General features: G+C 39.3%; 2 protein-coding genes across 3 annotated transcripts in view; one reads left to right on the top strand and one right to left on the bottom strand.

Moving 5' to 3' along the window:
* The window catches only part of GRM3 (glutamate metabotropic receptor 3), a 113,446-nt gene extending 110,041 nt beyond the window's left edge, over nt 1-3,405 (top strand). Inside the window, exon 5 of the mRNA XM_047753765.1 lies at nt 2,856-3,405. Within this exon, the coding sequence (XP_047609721.1) occupies nt 2,856-2,929 (74 nt within the window). The 3' untranslated portion in view covers nt 2,930-3,405. The remainder of the gene's footprint in view (nt 1-2,855) is intronic.
* Nucleotides 3,406-11,050: 7,645 nt separating this feature from the next.
* Nucleotides 11,051-15,332, bottom strand: part of ELAPOR2 (endosome-lysosome associated apoptosis and autophagy regulator family member 2) — a 181,981-nt gene continuing 177,699 nt past the window's right edge. For both annotated transcript variants that reach the window (XM_047753103.1, XM_047753104.1), the window contains one exon: nt 11,051-11,572. In XM_047753103.1, the coding sequence (XP_047609059.1) occupies nt 11,513-11,572 (60 nt within the window). In that variant the 3' untranslated portion in view covers nt 11,051-11,512. The remainder of the gene's footprint in view (nt 11,573-15,332) is intronic.

Here is a 15,332-nt window from a genome sequence, read left to right as displayed (position 1 = left end):
AGATCAGTTAAAATGTCAAAGGCACACCTGCTATAGTATGCTCAGGGCCCCAGCCAGTTCTCTGCAAGGTGAGGGATGGTTGAGGCCACGATGTGGCTTGAGGAGCAGAAAGGCCTACCTGTTTCACAACGAGGCAGCCCATAGGCCTCACATTTGCTGGGCATTTCTTCAGAATGATAGATTATTTCCTTCCTGAAACTTCCATTGGTTCCCTGGTTCTCTGAAATACAACCATTCATACAAAATTTCAGAAAATATTATATGGTATTATATGGTGTCTACTCCATGACCAGCATAATGGGGATATAATAATGAAAAAGACAGCAGAGCCCCTGCCTATTTTCTAGTCAAGAGTATAAGACATAAAGACACTAACCAAGAAAAAAAAAAGAAAGAAAGAAAAGAAAAGAAGAAAATAAATCAGCTTTAAAAATGGGTAATGTGACAGAGAGTAACTGGCTGGTTATATTAGATGTGGTGGCCTGTCGACAGCCTTTGTCAGAGGGTGGCATTTCAGATGGGGGTGGTGATAAGAAAGAGTCTGACACATGGTTAAGAGAGAGAAGCACATTCCTGGCAGAGACAAGAGCTACTACAAAAGGTCTGAAACTGAGAAACAGAAGTCCTGTTTGAGGACAAAAAACAAAAAATAAAAAGGGGTGGGGAAGACATAATTAGGTGAGTGCAGAAAGATAGGCATGGTCTGAATCTCACTGGGCCTTATAAACCAGAGTAAAGAGCCCAGAGAGAAGCCACAGGAGGTGTGGAGAGAGGTGACTTACATCTGAAAGCACTCTGGCTGCTGCAGAGAGAAGGCAGTGTAGGGAGGCAGGAGTGCACACAGATACGCCTGTGGTGCAGCTATTACAGTGGCCAAGAGAACAAGAATGGTGGTAGGGTTGGGGGGAGGGAGGAGATGGAAGAGGCTGCAGTCAGAGGCAGGGGTGATTGGACCCAGCAGCAATAGTTTGACATGGGAGGAGGGACCAAAAAGGAAGGAAGCATAAATGTTAGACTTCTTGGTTTGAATAAATGGCCAAAGGGTGGGACCATTTGCTGAGGAAACAAAGACTACACAGAGACAGGTTAGCGAATCAAAAGTTATGCTTTGGCCACCTGATTTAGAGATGTCAATTAAACTGCCACATGGAGACGCGAAGTAGGCAGCTGAATACAAGCAAGCTGCAGAGAAAGAAGATGACCCTCCTAGGTTTCCAGTGAACTGTGGTTTTGACTTCATTTCACCTTGTTCTTTCTGTTACCCCACTGAGCTTTGATAAAGCAAGAATTAGATAAATTACACAAAGAAGCTTTGCAAAGAATAAAGTCGTGCCTTCATATTTGGAGTCATTGTCACTATCCCCTTCCATCAAGTATTTCTCTGGCACACACTGTGTCTTCAACGTAGAAGTTTCAGGAAATGTAGATTATGCTATCCCTGCCCCCCCAACATATTGTAGCTTTTAGTGGGCTCATACTGTAAAGAAAATTGAATCTCATTCTAAAAATGATAAAAGGAAAAAAAAATCTCCCAAAGAGTGAGCATGTCCCATGACTCCTCTATAACCTTAGGTGGCCACACAGAGTTGACTTCATAATTTTCTCCTACACCTAGACAAGTAATCAGCACAAAATTGAGAGACTGGAGTTTCCATAGGGGAGGTTTTGCTGAAAGACTTGTGCCCCAGACATGGTGAATGCTTCCCCATTGAATGTCACATGGTAACAAATTTCAAAATTAGTTTCTCCTTCGCATTTAAAGAAATTCCTATGAAAAACACAATTTTATGGGGCAAGAATATCATACCTAATGTGGACAAGAACACTTCAGCATGAAATTAGTTTGTTTATTAACCAAGAGCCCATGTCTTTAAAGAAAGGGACAGCTAACTGGGCTGCTTGACTGAAGCCACGGTCAGGAAGCCAAGAGGACCAGCTCCTCCTGGGCAGAGCAAGTCCAGATGGACAGTCCAAGGCATGGAACATTAACAGCTCTAGAAGGCAAGGTGAGGCCAGCGCTAAATGATTCTCTTGGCCATAGGGTTTCACCCCGTGGAAGTCGGGGCTCCTTGCTTAGTTTCTCTTTCAGTAAAAGGAAAAAGCTTTAAGGGTGAAATAGATATAACTTTGCTGTCTCACAAAAACAAAACTTTGGTTCAACACAAGAGCTATGAGTTGTATCTAGGAAAATGAAGAGCCATAAAAAGAATGATCATACACATACGCATACACTCACCCTGAGGCAATTATCAATATTGTCATTAACAAGCGCATCCATGCTTTAGAATGTCTTCCTTTCTGCCAGTTATTATGAAACGGAAGTTCTTAGCACCCCAGCCCTCACTAGAATTTTCCCTGATGTTATCTACTTGAACAATGAAAATGTATCAAACCATTCTCTCAGGCAGTGGAGCTCACAGATGACTCGTGGCACTACAGAGAGCCATTTCTGCCCAGAGAGAACAATGTTAATTAGGTATTGAAAAGAGTAATTAATTTAACAATCTAAGCAAACTGCAGTGAGCTTTCAATTTTGCACACTGTATTTTAACCAGTTTAGAGATTACCAAAGCTCATTTTAAACCCACAAGTGGCTTCTTTCAACAATGATCATGCTTATCAACTCTCTCCAAGAGGTATGACATTGGTAGAGGTAAGTGCCAGGATCCCAACTAATCTCAAGCAGAGCATATGGAGAAAGTTGACCCACTACAGCATTAAATCACCTAGCACTTTCCAAAGGCAAATTAAACTGAGTTTTTAACTCAGTTTTAACTAGCATCTGGGATTATCCATGCCAGTCCCTCCGGGGCCCCCTTGACTAACAGACTTTTCCACTCTGCTTTGTTTTCTAGCCTCTGCAAGCACGTACATGCCGACGGTGTGCAACGGGCGAGAAGTCCTTGACTCCACCACCTCATCCCTGTGATTGTGAATTGCAGTTCAGTTCTCGTGTTTTTAGGTTGTCAGACGCAAGTACTCACATGCAGCTCCGGAACGTGGAGAAAGAACTCCCCTTAGGACCTTTTTTTAGAAACAGTACAATAAATTATTTTTGAGGACTGTACAATATATAGTGACGTGCTAGAACTTTTTAGACTGATTTTAGTGCCCCTCTTATTAATGATTCCCCAGAACACAGACATAACCATTGTTTACAGAGCTGAGTATTTGGTGACAGGGTCTGACAGGGTCAGTCTATTAGAAAATACGGTGGCAATATTAGGTAACTTTTTTTCCTATGAAGTTTTTTGTAGGTCCTTGTTGTAACTAACTTAGGATGAGTTTCTATGTTGTATATTAAAGTTACATTATGTGTAACAGGTGGTTTTTCTCAGCAAAAAACAAAAAGCATCTGTATTAATGTAAAGATATTGGGAATAAAACCTTCAAGGTTTTCCAGCATGGTGGCTAATGGCTTTTTCTTTTTCAATCATTCCAGGTAATTTGAGTGTGTTGACTTTAGACTATATCTACTTTTTTTTTTTTTTTTAGGTGGCATCCATGGCACATGGAAGTTCCCAGGTTAGGGATCAAATTGGAACTGCAGCTACAGGCCTATAGCAGGGCCACAGCAATACCAGATCTGAGCCACATCCTTGACCTCTACAGCAGCTCACAGCAACACCAGATCCTTAACACACTGATCGAGGCCAGGGATCAACCCGCATCCTCATGGACACTATGTCATGTTTTTAACTTGCTAAGCCACAACAGGAACTCCCATTTCTACTTTTAATGTTGGAAGAAATAATCTAACTGGGCTTCTCTTTACTTATAGATACAATGAACACAGGTTGCTTCCTGTGAGCAGATCTAGGTGGATTTGCAAAGCCCATAATCAGAATTGGACTGACAACAGCCTAAATACACAATGGCCACATAACACCCATGTTGGTTCTTTAAGCCCCATCTGTAGAGCATCCCAGAATTTGCCCAAAGAGGGCCCTGAGGCACAGGCTCCTCCATTCCTGCTTTCCTGTGAATGAAGAGGCTGACCTCCAGGGGAGGTTTGAAGGCTCTCATTTCCCAAAACAACCTTAATTACTAGCAAGGAGACTGAGAAAGCATCTTATTATTCCATTGGAAAATCACTCACGGTTCATAGCTGAATGCGGCAGCAAAAATGCAGGATATCTTCTTTTCCAAGGCTTTGCCAAAGTCCCGAGAACAATGCATAGACACACAGGCTTGTCACTCAACCTGAACATTTTACTAACACAAATAAAGCAGCAAACAGGGAAAGCACAGAAAAGCTAAAACTGGCTCGTTCTTAACAATACTGTCCTATTTTTCTGACAAACCTTGCAGTCACAAAGCATTTATTAATGTAGAAAAATTTACTGAGAACCTAACTGTCTGCCAGGCCCTGCACCAGATACCATGGACAGAGAATGTATTGGTTTCCTGTAACTGATCCAACAGCTTAATACAAACTTGTAGGCTTAGTACAACAGAAATTGATTCTCAGTGTTGGCAGGGCTGTACCCCCTTGGCTCCAGGGGAGAATCCATTCCTTTCCTCTTCTAGTTTCTGGTGGTTGTCAGCTTCTTGACATCGCGTCACTCTAATCTCTGTGTCCATCTTCACATCCCCTTCTCTCCCAGTGTGTCTCTCACAAGGACACTTGTGATGGGATTTCGGGCTCACCTGGATAATGCAGGATGATCCCATTTCAAGGACCTTAATTACATCTGCAAAGGCCTTTTTTTGAAATGAAGGAACATTAAGATGTGTACATATCTTTGGAGAAGCCATTCTTCACCTCATGACAGAGAAATGGATGATTAAGTGCAGTTTCTGCCTTTAAGAAGCATCAAGACTGGAAAATAACGAGGGAAGTGTGATTGAAGAAGACAGTGAGGAGAAGGAAGAGGATGATATGAGGGACTCACAGGCTAAAAAACCAAGGCCTGGTTAATCAAGACATACAGGTCCCACTTTTAAAACATCCAGAAATAATGAACAGGTGCACAAAAGCCAGCATGACTGGTCTTGAAAGAAATAAAATGAGAAGTCTCATGTTAGAAACTCTCTTCTTTCTGGAGCTCCCCTTGTGGCTCAGGGGGTTAAGTACCTGGCACTCCCTCAGCTGTGTGCAAGCCCCAAATGTGGGGCAAGTTTGATCCTTGGCCTGGGAAGTTCCATGTGCTGTGGGTGCAGCCAAAAAATTTTTTAAAAAAAGAAATTCTTTTTTCTTCTGGATGCATTTGAATCAGCACCCTCTTCGATGTGTCCAAAACTCACCAGATGCTCAAAAACAACAGTGCAAAGCCTCTGAACTCTTATATCCAAAGAATCTGGGTTTGGCTTGGGGTGGGGGCGGGTACTTGGGGCCGACTGGGTAACAGTTTCAACAGCTAGATGGCAGGAAAAAATGCTGTTGTGACTGAAACTGCCAGGAGTGCTAGATAAGTGTGCTCAGAATGAGCATCTGCTCAAGATCAAGGCTGAGGCAAGGATGATGGGAGAGAAAATTAACTCAACCCACTGATGGAATGTGACAGGCTGAGGAAGGCAATATCAGTTGAGTTGTTCAGAGACACAACTGATGCCTAAAACAATCAAACTGATCATGGATCTTTTTAAACAAGACAATTAGGCTGTGGGTACATCCTGAGAAAAATGTTTTTGGAGAGCAGGGTTTTGATCTGTGGCCGCTATTATTTCACTCCCTCTCTTTATACTAAAAGTGTGTTAACTGACAGTTGCCATCACCTTCTTCCTTGTCACGAACTGTGTTTCCTATTCAAAAGTTCATCCCCTAAGATGTGATGTCTAGAAATAATTTTTAAAAGAACATTCAGCATATGTATGGAAAATAGAAGCTATAAAATCGTTTTTTACATAAGCCATTTTAAACAAACAGGTTTAGGATTTTTTTTTTAACTCCAGTAACCATATTTCATTCTTTCAGAATATAAAACTTGTTGAACTGATACATTTTTGCAAAAATATCCTGAATTTAAGAAACTCAAGCAGAATGATCATCCCACTCATTAAAAAACATATCAGAACCAAATGATATGGTTGATTATTGTTGGATTCCTGGGTGTTTACAGTTTCTGAAATGCCCTGTGTCCTATCTAGTTTAATTATTAATAGATTCTCTTGCCCACTCAGGTTGCTCATGGTAAAATAAAAAAGTCACATTTTCAAGCTGTGAGGTAAGCTTGTTTGTAGACCACACAGAGGACAGAATAAGGGTGGCTAAGAAGGGAAGTGATTAAGCTAGTAAGCTTTACAGTCTTCAATGCCACTATTCCTCTCAACCAGCCTGCTTTACACACCTATCTACCATGAGAGCTTTGGGCATTGCCGCCCTTTACTAAAGGGCTATAAACATGGAGAAGTCAAGGAAAGTGAGGTGCCACGAAGATGGAACACCAGTATGGATTATAACCTTCACAGCCCTAATAACCAAGGGCCAAACCGATAAATAAGGCAATTATCACTCCTGCTCTGTGACAGTAAGTTGAGGTTTCTGTAATTCCCACTGGTTGGACTCACTGATTTAACCTAAGCAGTGGTAATCTGAAATCAGACGTCTGAGATAAAGGAAGTATTACCTCCCTCCAAACCAAATCTGCCAATATCCACAAGTTATTTTAGACAGATCTCTTCATCCAAGAGTCATTAATAAGCCAAGGAAAATTCTGGCAAATTAAAAGCCTAACTGGGACATTTTGTTCAAGGCAACCGGAGGTCAGTTTCTTGAACCACGAATCATTAAAGGAATCTGAAGTGTCTTTTGCAACACAGAAAGTCTTAAAATAAGATTTGGTAAATGTGTGTGGATTAAGGTGTGTGCTTCCCAAACACTTGAACACTAGCAATGGACCCTCTCTAGTGCCAGGGCTCAAGAACCTAGGCTGACACTTTTGTATCAATATATGCTACCCCCATACAGTTACTTGAAATAAATCTGTATAAAGGATTAAATATCATCTCCAAATCAAATTACCGCAGCAATAAATGTTATAGAAACCACAACAAGCAAAGGCTTCTAAATCAATCTTGCTGGTTTACTTTGAACCAATTCTCTTGCTTGAGTTTCATCATTTCCTTATCAATATCCACAATCAAGTCCCAGAACTAGAAGAGGAGCTCAGAAGAGTTTCTGGCTTTGTCTTTGGTGAGTGATTAAATCATCAAGGGAGAGTGGCAGGTTATTTTCTTCTGTATCATCTCTAGAGACTTGAGAAACTTTAAAGATGTAAGTTCCTAAAGGGCAATGAATCTGTACAAAATAATTTTGCTTATGGGTTGCAGTGATCAAAACCAGTTATCAGCAAACCATGGTTCACAAGTCAAATCCAGCATCTGTTTATATAAAGCCTGTGAACTAAGAATGCTTCTATATTTTCTTTTATATAATGATTTTTATTTTTTTCCATTATAACTGGTTTATAGTGTTCTGTCAATTTTCTAATGTGGTTGCCAAGGGGGAGGGGGAGGGAGTGGGATGGATTGGGAGCTTGCAGTTAATAGATACAGACTATTGCCTTTAGAATGGATTAGCAATGAGATCCTGCTGTGTAGCACTGGGAGCTATGTCTAGACACTTACGATGGAGCATGATAATGTGAGAAAAAAGAATGTATACATGTATACATCTATATTTTTATGTAGACAGGAGAAAAGTCAAAAGAATTACATTTCATGTAAATAAATGGAAATTAAACTCAAATTTCCATGTATTCAAATTTTCCTAGAATGCAGTCATACCCATTTGTTTATATATTGTCTATGGCTGCTTTAATCCTACAATGGCAGAGTTGGAGTTACAACAGATGAAAATATTTACTATCTGACCCTTTATAGAAAATGTTTGCTGGCCTCTGATCTAGACAATTGCAATAGTAGTATCAATTAATATCAATTGCAAGAAGAGTACCAATTAATTTTCAGTTTTTCATTCCCATCTTTTACTTCCTTCACTTACAGTTCTAAAATAAACTCATCTGAAAATGTTAAATCAAAGCGAAATCCAACAAGAGTAGAATCTCTGGCCAATTACTGTGAACATGAACTCCATTTTAAGCATCCAAGGAACAAGTCAGGTGTTAGGATTTTTTTTTAAGCTTATTCACCTTGAATCCTCTTTTTTTTTTTTTTTTTTTTTTAGGGCAACCTTAATTTAGGACTTGGGCATATAAACCTGAGATAATATTCATGATCAGGAGTTCCCGTCGTGGCGCAGTGGTTAACGAATCCGACTAGGAACCATGAGGTTGCGGGTTCGGTCCCTGACCTTGCTCGGTGGGTTAACGATCCGGCATTGCCGTGAGCTGTGGTGTAGGTTGCAGATGCGGCTCGGATCCCACGTTGCTGTGGCTCTGGCGTAGGCCGGTGGCTACAGCTCCGATTTGACCCCTAGCCTGGGAACCTCCATATGCCACGGGAGCAGCCCAAGAAATAGCAAAAAGACAAAAAAAAAAAATTCATGATCACTACAAAACAGATGTGAGGATATGTAAGTCCTTTGAAGAAGTTCTACTCTACAGATCTTTAGTATAAAAAGGTAAACATGAGCAATGCACTGACTTTAAATTTGCCAATGGAATCATCATTTCATGCAAACTTCCAGGAAATTTACTTTTGTGAGGAAGAGAGAAATGATCTACGTATTAGCTTCCCATTAGTAATAACCACAAGCAAGTAGCTCTACTGACAGATGTCAGATGACAGCTGACCATATTTGTCTTGAAGAACTAGAGTCAGTCAATGACCCACCACCTAGGAACTTGGAGACCCAGATGATAAATGATAAAATCAAGCAGTTCTTTCATATAACCATTTAAACCACCTCTTCTCTCCTTGGAAAGAAAATAATGACCAAAATCTACAAAAAAAATACTCTAAAACATTTTTTAATCTTGGAAAGGACTTGATTACTACTAACCAAAGAGGGGGAAGGAAAACAAGAAAAAAAATTCAATCTTTTAAATCAACTGAACATAAATCAAATTGCTCAACATTGTTAAATGGCATGATGTAATTTATCCACAGAAGACATGGTCTCATTCAGTGGAAAACTGATTTAAATATGGTTTGACAGAGTGCTAAGAGATATTATAGGCAAGAATTGACTTAATGGAGTATTTAAGGCTTCAAAACTGCCTTTAAGACAATTAACAAGTAACAACTTCTATCATGTAGGGGGGGAAGAAATAGCAAATGTCAATTAAAAGTCATAGAAACATGATTAATTAGTTTATGCCTTTAAACAGTCCACTGAATTTTGCAAAGGCAAGACATAAAATTAAAGTGAGTTTTATAGCAAGGATTGGCCCGAATACTTTCTTCATAATACTCCTTCTGTCACAGTTCTTCAGTGCTTGGAATAAAATGCAAATACTCGGATCCCAAGGGAAAAGTCAGCTCTTTCCAAAGATAGGACTGAGCTGACAAAATCTATTTAATATCTAAAATTAGAAATAAAATAAATAAATCCTTCAATACCAACTACAATTTCAGAGAGTTCATTAAAATTTAAGGCATTTTTGACATGTCAGAGATTTTAGTCCAGTGACAGGAGAAGAAAGAAGCTACCTGGGAGCAAATCCCAATTATCTCTATGGCTTGGAACATACATGTTGAGCTCAGTGAAGGCAAAAAGAGAAGTGACAGGTGACTATGCAGAAACTTCCTGACTCTGTCCACTCTATACAACTCTACCAGGGTGCCTCTGAAAGGGAAAATTTCAAGTGTATTCTTATTCTTCTGTTTAAATTTTGATCAAGATGGGAAAAGGCTCATCAGCACTGTTGGCAGGATAAAGATGAGCAATGCCAAAATAGATTCTTTGTTATAATGAAACTTAAGAACTTAAAGGTGGAAAAGCAATGCCCTCCATGAATTTCACAACAGTAAAGCAGCGGTAACCTCACCTATACTCCTGAGTCCAACAGCAGTGATATACACAAAACAAACAGTCATTCAACAATAAACAAATGGTCCAGTGTTTGACCCATCAGCCAAATAAATTCAATTATTTGCTCTTCTCCCATTTTCCACACAACCTGCTGAATCAAAAGTTGTAAGTCATACCTCATTGAAAAACTTGGAGAAAAACATTCAATATGTCTTGCCCAAATGCCCTGCTTCTCTCAATCACCAGTCCTTTTCAAAATCTGGATTAAGATCTATAAAGATCACTGTTTATTCGAAACCAACTAGAGAATCTATTATCAATGGTCAGGAAACTTCCCTTTTCTCCAGTTCTAAGACAATTTTTACATGAAATTGGTCAAATCCAGCTTCATTCAGACTTCTTTTGACTAATAATATTCAAGTCATGCTAATACTAGTATAACCTGTCCGTCATGGGAAATATCACAATTACCCGAATCACTCCTGAATGGGAACAACACATTTCATAACTGCTTATGGTACAACCACATTCTCATTATGAATACAATTATACGCAATTTTCTAAAAGTGAATTCCTGACTTACTAATTTAAAAAGAAAACTATGGAAGTCATAAATTTTCAAGTCTTTAGCAGAAAGATAACCATATAACCTTTGATGCTGATAAAGGGTAAATATCCCACTGCCATTTTCTAGACACTATGAAATTATTTCAGTACCTTTGTACAGTTATCTATACTTATACACAAGCTATTCCACGTTCTCCTCATGATTTCACAAGTGATTTGATAAACACGTTTTTCCACCCATTCTAAATTAAACTTCACGTATTACATAAATTTTTTCAAACCATGTGACTTCTATATAGTGTCAGCTTGTTTGTATTAATGGGAGGTCTAAGCTTCTCCTTTGCTTTTTTTTTTTTTTTAAATGAATCCCACTTTCAGTCAATCCCTTCTTACCAGTTCCAAGAAGGATGGAATTTCAAAGACGATTATAAGTTTAGATGACCCAAACACATGCTGACTCTTCATAAAAAATTACTGTTTACTTAGGTTTCTGAAATCAAGAAGGGTACCCTATGGAAAAATGAAAAATCTGTTGTCTTTCTTTGTTCACCATTTTTAATAGAAAAGATGTTTTACGGTCTGTCAGGAAAATAAATAATGGGAAAAATAACTGTACCTTAAAAAATTTTTTAAATTTTCCCCCAAATATAAACAAATAAAAGACATAAATGGGATTACAATGCATATGCTCACATCTGTCCTCCAAACAGACTTTTTAAATAGAAGTTATAAAGAAGAAAATTACCCATTAATTATATGTCATGCATCAGCAGTGCACTGGTGGGCTTAACCTTGGTTTTGAGTTATGTGTATATACAGATAAATCTCTTCCTGAGTTGAGCTTCATCTTCAGTTGAGACTCAAACCACTTGCTTTCCTATTTTTGGCAAGATACTTGACCATGATAAGGCAATCAAACTGTTCAACCTCCTTCCTTTTCAGCGGCATGGCCCTCCTCTGTGACATCACCAATGTGCCAGATACGAGGACAGGCTCTAAGCTACGGCCCTGGAAAACTAGAGAGCAGGTTTCTTTGTTCATCAGTCTGAAGGCTACAGCACAGTCTTTTCATATGTTTGGAGATCTTGAGGATTTCAGCTGAACAGATTCAAAATGGTCTTCTTTTTCCTATGGGAAAAAATATTAAGACAAAAGTCAACTCACTAAAATTCCAATATCATTTTAGGATCTTACGTGTCCAAAAATACAGTCTGGAAATCATTTTAATTACATATCTGCCACTTGTAATAAGGATTTTACATTTAAAGGAGGGCAGCAGTTGTAACAGATAGCATGCCTCTGATGCTTCCGATGTCCAGGAAATAAGACACAGATCCGAAATAGAAGCAATCACATGATTGCAGTAGATACCAAAAGATGTGGCTGTGCTTCTCATGAAGAAACCACTGAGACTCTTTCTAAAGTGACAGCCGACCTGAGTACTGAAATAGATGACCTATTCATGCAAACTGTAGACAAAATAGAACTGACAGTAAAATAAATGTTCTCAAGATAACACAGGCTCAATAACAAGAAAAAAAGAGAGCAGAAACAAAGAGAACACCAATAAGACATAAGATTGTTCAGGTTCAATGATGCATTTTAGGAAAATCTTGGGAGAACATGCCTACTAAAGATATTAAATATAAGTCATCTAGATAATAAATCAAAATTTTAAGGCAAATATAACATTGCTGGCACTTGTTACATAATTCATAGCCTATTAAGATAAAGTATTCTCCTTTAATGGGGAAAACAAATAAGAAGTGAGATTTCTCCCAATGTTCTCATTGTTAAAGTTAGACAGAGCTTTCTGAAGGCTGCTGGAATAGGGTGAGGAGGACATGCTGTTGAAGAGAATACAGAGGAAGAGCACTAGGATTATTTTTGAAATAAAGGAAATATGAGGCAGATCAGTCCTGAGTGCAAACGGATGTATCTCTACAGTGGAGAAGGGAAAAGGAGAAAAATAACAAGAACTAGGTATTGAGTACCTATCAGGGAGAACTAAGTTGCTTTCACATCTTCTCTCATTTGAGTGGAGAAGCCCAAGACTTTAGATAAACTTTAGGGTTACATGGTCAGAATTATAGAAAAACATCACAATGTGAACAACATACCCTATTTCCCTGCCTCTGCCGAGATGACAAGCCTGTGAGAGAACAGCACACAGATGGCAGTGCCCCAGCTCACTGGCTCTAGGAGAGCCTGCCTCAAGCCCCACATTGACCAGCTTTAATTTTCTAGGAATAACCATCGATAATTAACAAAAAAAATTGTTTTCTTTTTTTTAAATTTATTTTTTATTGTTATTTCCCCCAACACACTTTTTTTTTCCATTGTTTTTCATGGCCATATGTGTGACATATGCAAGTTTCTGGGCCAGGGGTCAAATCAGAGCTTCAGCTGCAGGCCTATGCCACAGCGACATCAACACAGGATCTGAGCTGCATCTGCAACCTATGCTACAGCTTGCAGCAACACTGGATCCTTAACCCACTGTGAGAGGCCAGGGATTGAACCCACATCCTCACAGACACTCTGTCAGGTTCTTAACCTGGTGAGCCACAATGGGAACTCCTCAAATATTTCTTAAGCACTAACGTGTTACAGGAATAGGACTACACTTTAGGGGACATAAAACATCTGTCCAGGAGGAGTTCACAGTGCATTACAGGAAAGAGTATTAGGGCATCAGCCATGAACTAGGAAGGAAAGCTGAAATATTTATGACCTGCCTTGAGAAGACTGAATAAACATGTTCCTTGGGGAGGGTAAGCAGAGACCTGTTTGTTATTCTCCAGGTAATATTTCAAGTAAAACACTGAAATCTCTTTATACAGTCATGTTAGCTTCATAGGCCTCTGTGTTCACATGGAATTTTTCTCCTGGCTGATATGGTAGGATACATACATGTGTAGTATGTGTGTGTTGGTGGGGAGAGGCAGAGACAGAGGGATGGGGAGAGAGGTTAACACACTAATTGACTGGGACTTTCTGATGGTAGGAATTGTCTCTTCTAAGTTCTTTAATTCCCATAACATGGTTGGCTGTCAATCAATGGTTGTGAAAATGTACTGAAACACCACCATGTAGAAGGAAAAACCCTGAACTGGAACTCAAAAGATGTCGTTTCTAATTCTTAGCTAACCTTCTTTTAGACAAATAAGTGAACTTCTCTAAGTCTCACTTTACTCACACTTTAAATAAAGATGCCATACAAAATCATCTTTTTAAGCTCTAAATTCAAGAATCTACTCAAAAGCCAACTTCCCTCAGAAGCTTCTCCTTATCTCGTCACTACCCACCTTACAGCACTCCCTTCTCTTCTGTGCTCCAAGAAACTCTACTTCTGCTGTACTGGATGGGGTGTGTGTGTGTGTGTGTGTGTGTGTGTGTGTGTGTGTGTGTGTGTCTTCCATCATGGGGTGTGTGTGTGTGTGTGTGTGTGTGTGTGTGTGTGTGTGTGTGTCTTCCATCAGTAAACTAGGCTCCAAGATAAGAAACTGTCTAATTTATTTGTGTGTGTGTATGTGTGTTTGTGTCTTCCATCAGTAAACTAGGTTCCGAGATAAGAAACTGTCTAATTTGACATTTCACCAAAACCTGGTGGGGGCTCTAACACAGAGTGTACCAGTGTGCCATTAATGACCATGGTAGAATGAACACGTAAAAGAAAAAAAAAAGAATATCAACTGATTGTATTTTTTTAATTGCTGAGAAAAGTCAGGGTAAATCTATAAAGGAAAACCTATACACCCAGTGCATAAGGAAAACCAAAGAAAGTGTGCCTTTAGAACATGAATAAGGATATATAAGACAAACAAACCTTATTTGACACAGTAGTTAAGAAGTTTATAACTTTTTTCTTTGCCCCATGAACTCATGCTTAGCAAAGAACTCATGCATAGCAAAGTTGTTTAAGTGGGACGCACAATAAAATGTGTACGATAGAATTCATAGTAGCTTTATTCATAGTCAACCATTGGAAATGGCACAAGGATCCAACAACAGGAGAGCAGATAAGGCATATATCCCTACAACACACTCCTCAATTGAGAGGAACCTTCCACATATTACTTCAATGAGGAGAATGAATCTTAGAACATTTTTTGGAGTGAAAGAAAACTTACACAAAATACAGCTTACAATTATGTGAAACTCTGAAACAGGCAAAACTAATCGCCAGTTTTAAAGGATCGTCACAACAGCTTCCTTCGGGGGATGAGGATGGGGGATGATTATACACGAAAAGACATGAGTTCACCTTCACGTACAAGGCTAATGTTCTACATCTTGATAGGATCTGGGGTTACATGGGTTATTCATTTCTCAAATTTCATCAAGTCTTGTATTTGTGATATACACATTTCACTCTGTATAAACATTTTACCTTTAAAAAACTTGAGGTACTGAATTCTTGCATTATATGTAAACTGAAGTGTTCAGGGGTCAAATGTATTCAAGGCTGAAACTTACTTAGAAACACATCAAAAAAGAAAAAAAAAAGGAAGACAGAGTACATGGATAGAGGGATGGAGAGATAAGCAATGGAGAGTAAAATGTAGGTGTTGGGTATACGGCTGTACCACCGCATGATCCTTTCAACTCTTCTGTAATATTTAAGCTCTTCCTTTTAAAAGGTGAAAAAAATTAATTTTTTTTGTCTTTTCTAGGGCCACACCCACGGCATAAGGAGGTTCCCAGGCTAATCGGGGCTGTAGCCACCAGCCTACACCAGAGCCACAGCAATGCAGGATCCAAGCCTCATCTGCGACCTACACCACAGCTCATGGCAACACCGGATCCTTAACCCACTGAGCAAGGGCAGGAATTGAACCCGCAACCTCATGGTTCCTAGTCAGGTTCGTTAAGCACTGCGCCACAA

Source organism: Phacochoerus africanus, chromosome 11 (assembly GCF_016906955.1).
Source record: "Phacochoerus africanus isolate WHEZ1 chromosome 11, ROS_Pafr_v1, whole genome shotgun sequence".
Taxonomy (NCBI): Eukaryota; Metazoa; Chordata; class Mammalia; order Artiodactyla; family Suidae; genus Phacochoerus; species Phacochoerus africanus.
The sequence above is the reverse complement of the archived record's forward strand: the minus strand, read 5'-3'. Positions and strand labels throughout refer to the sequence as shown.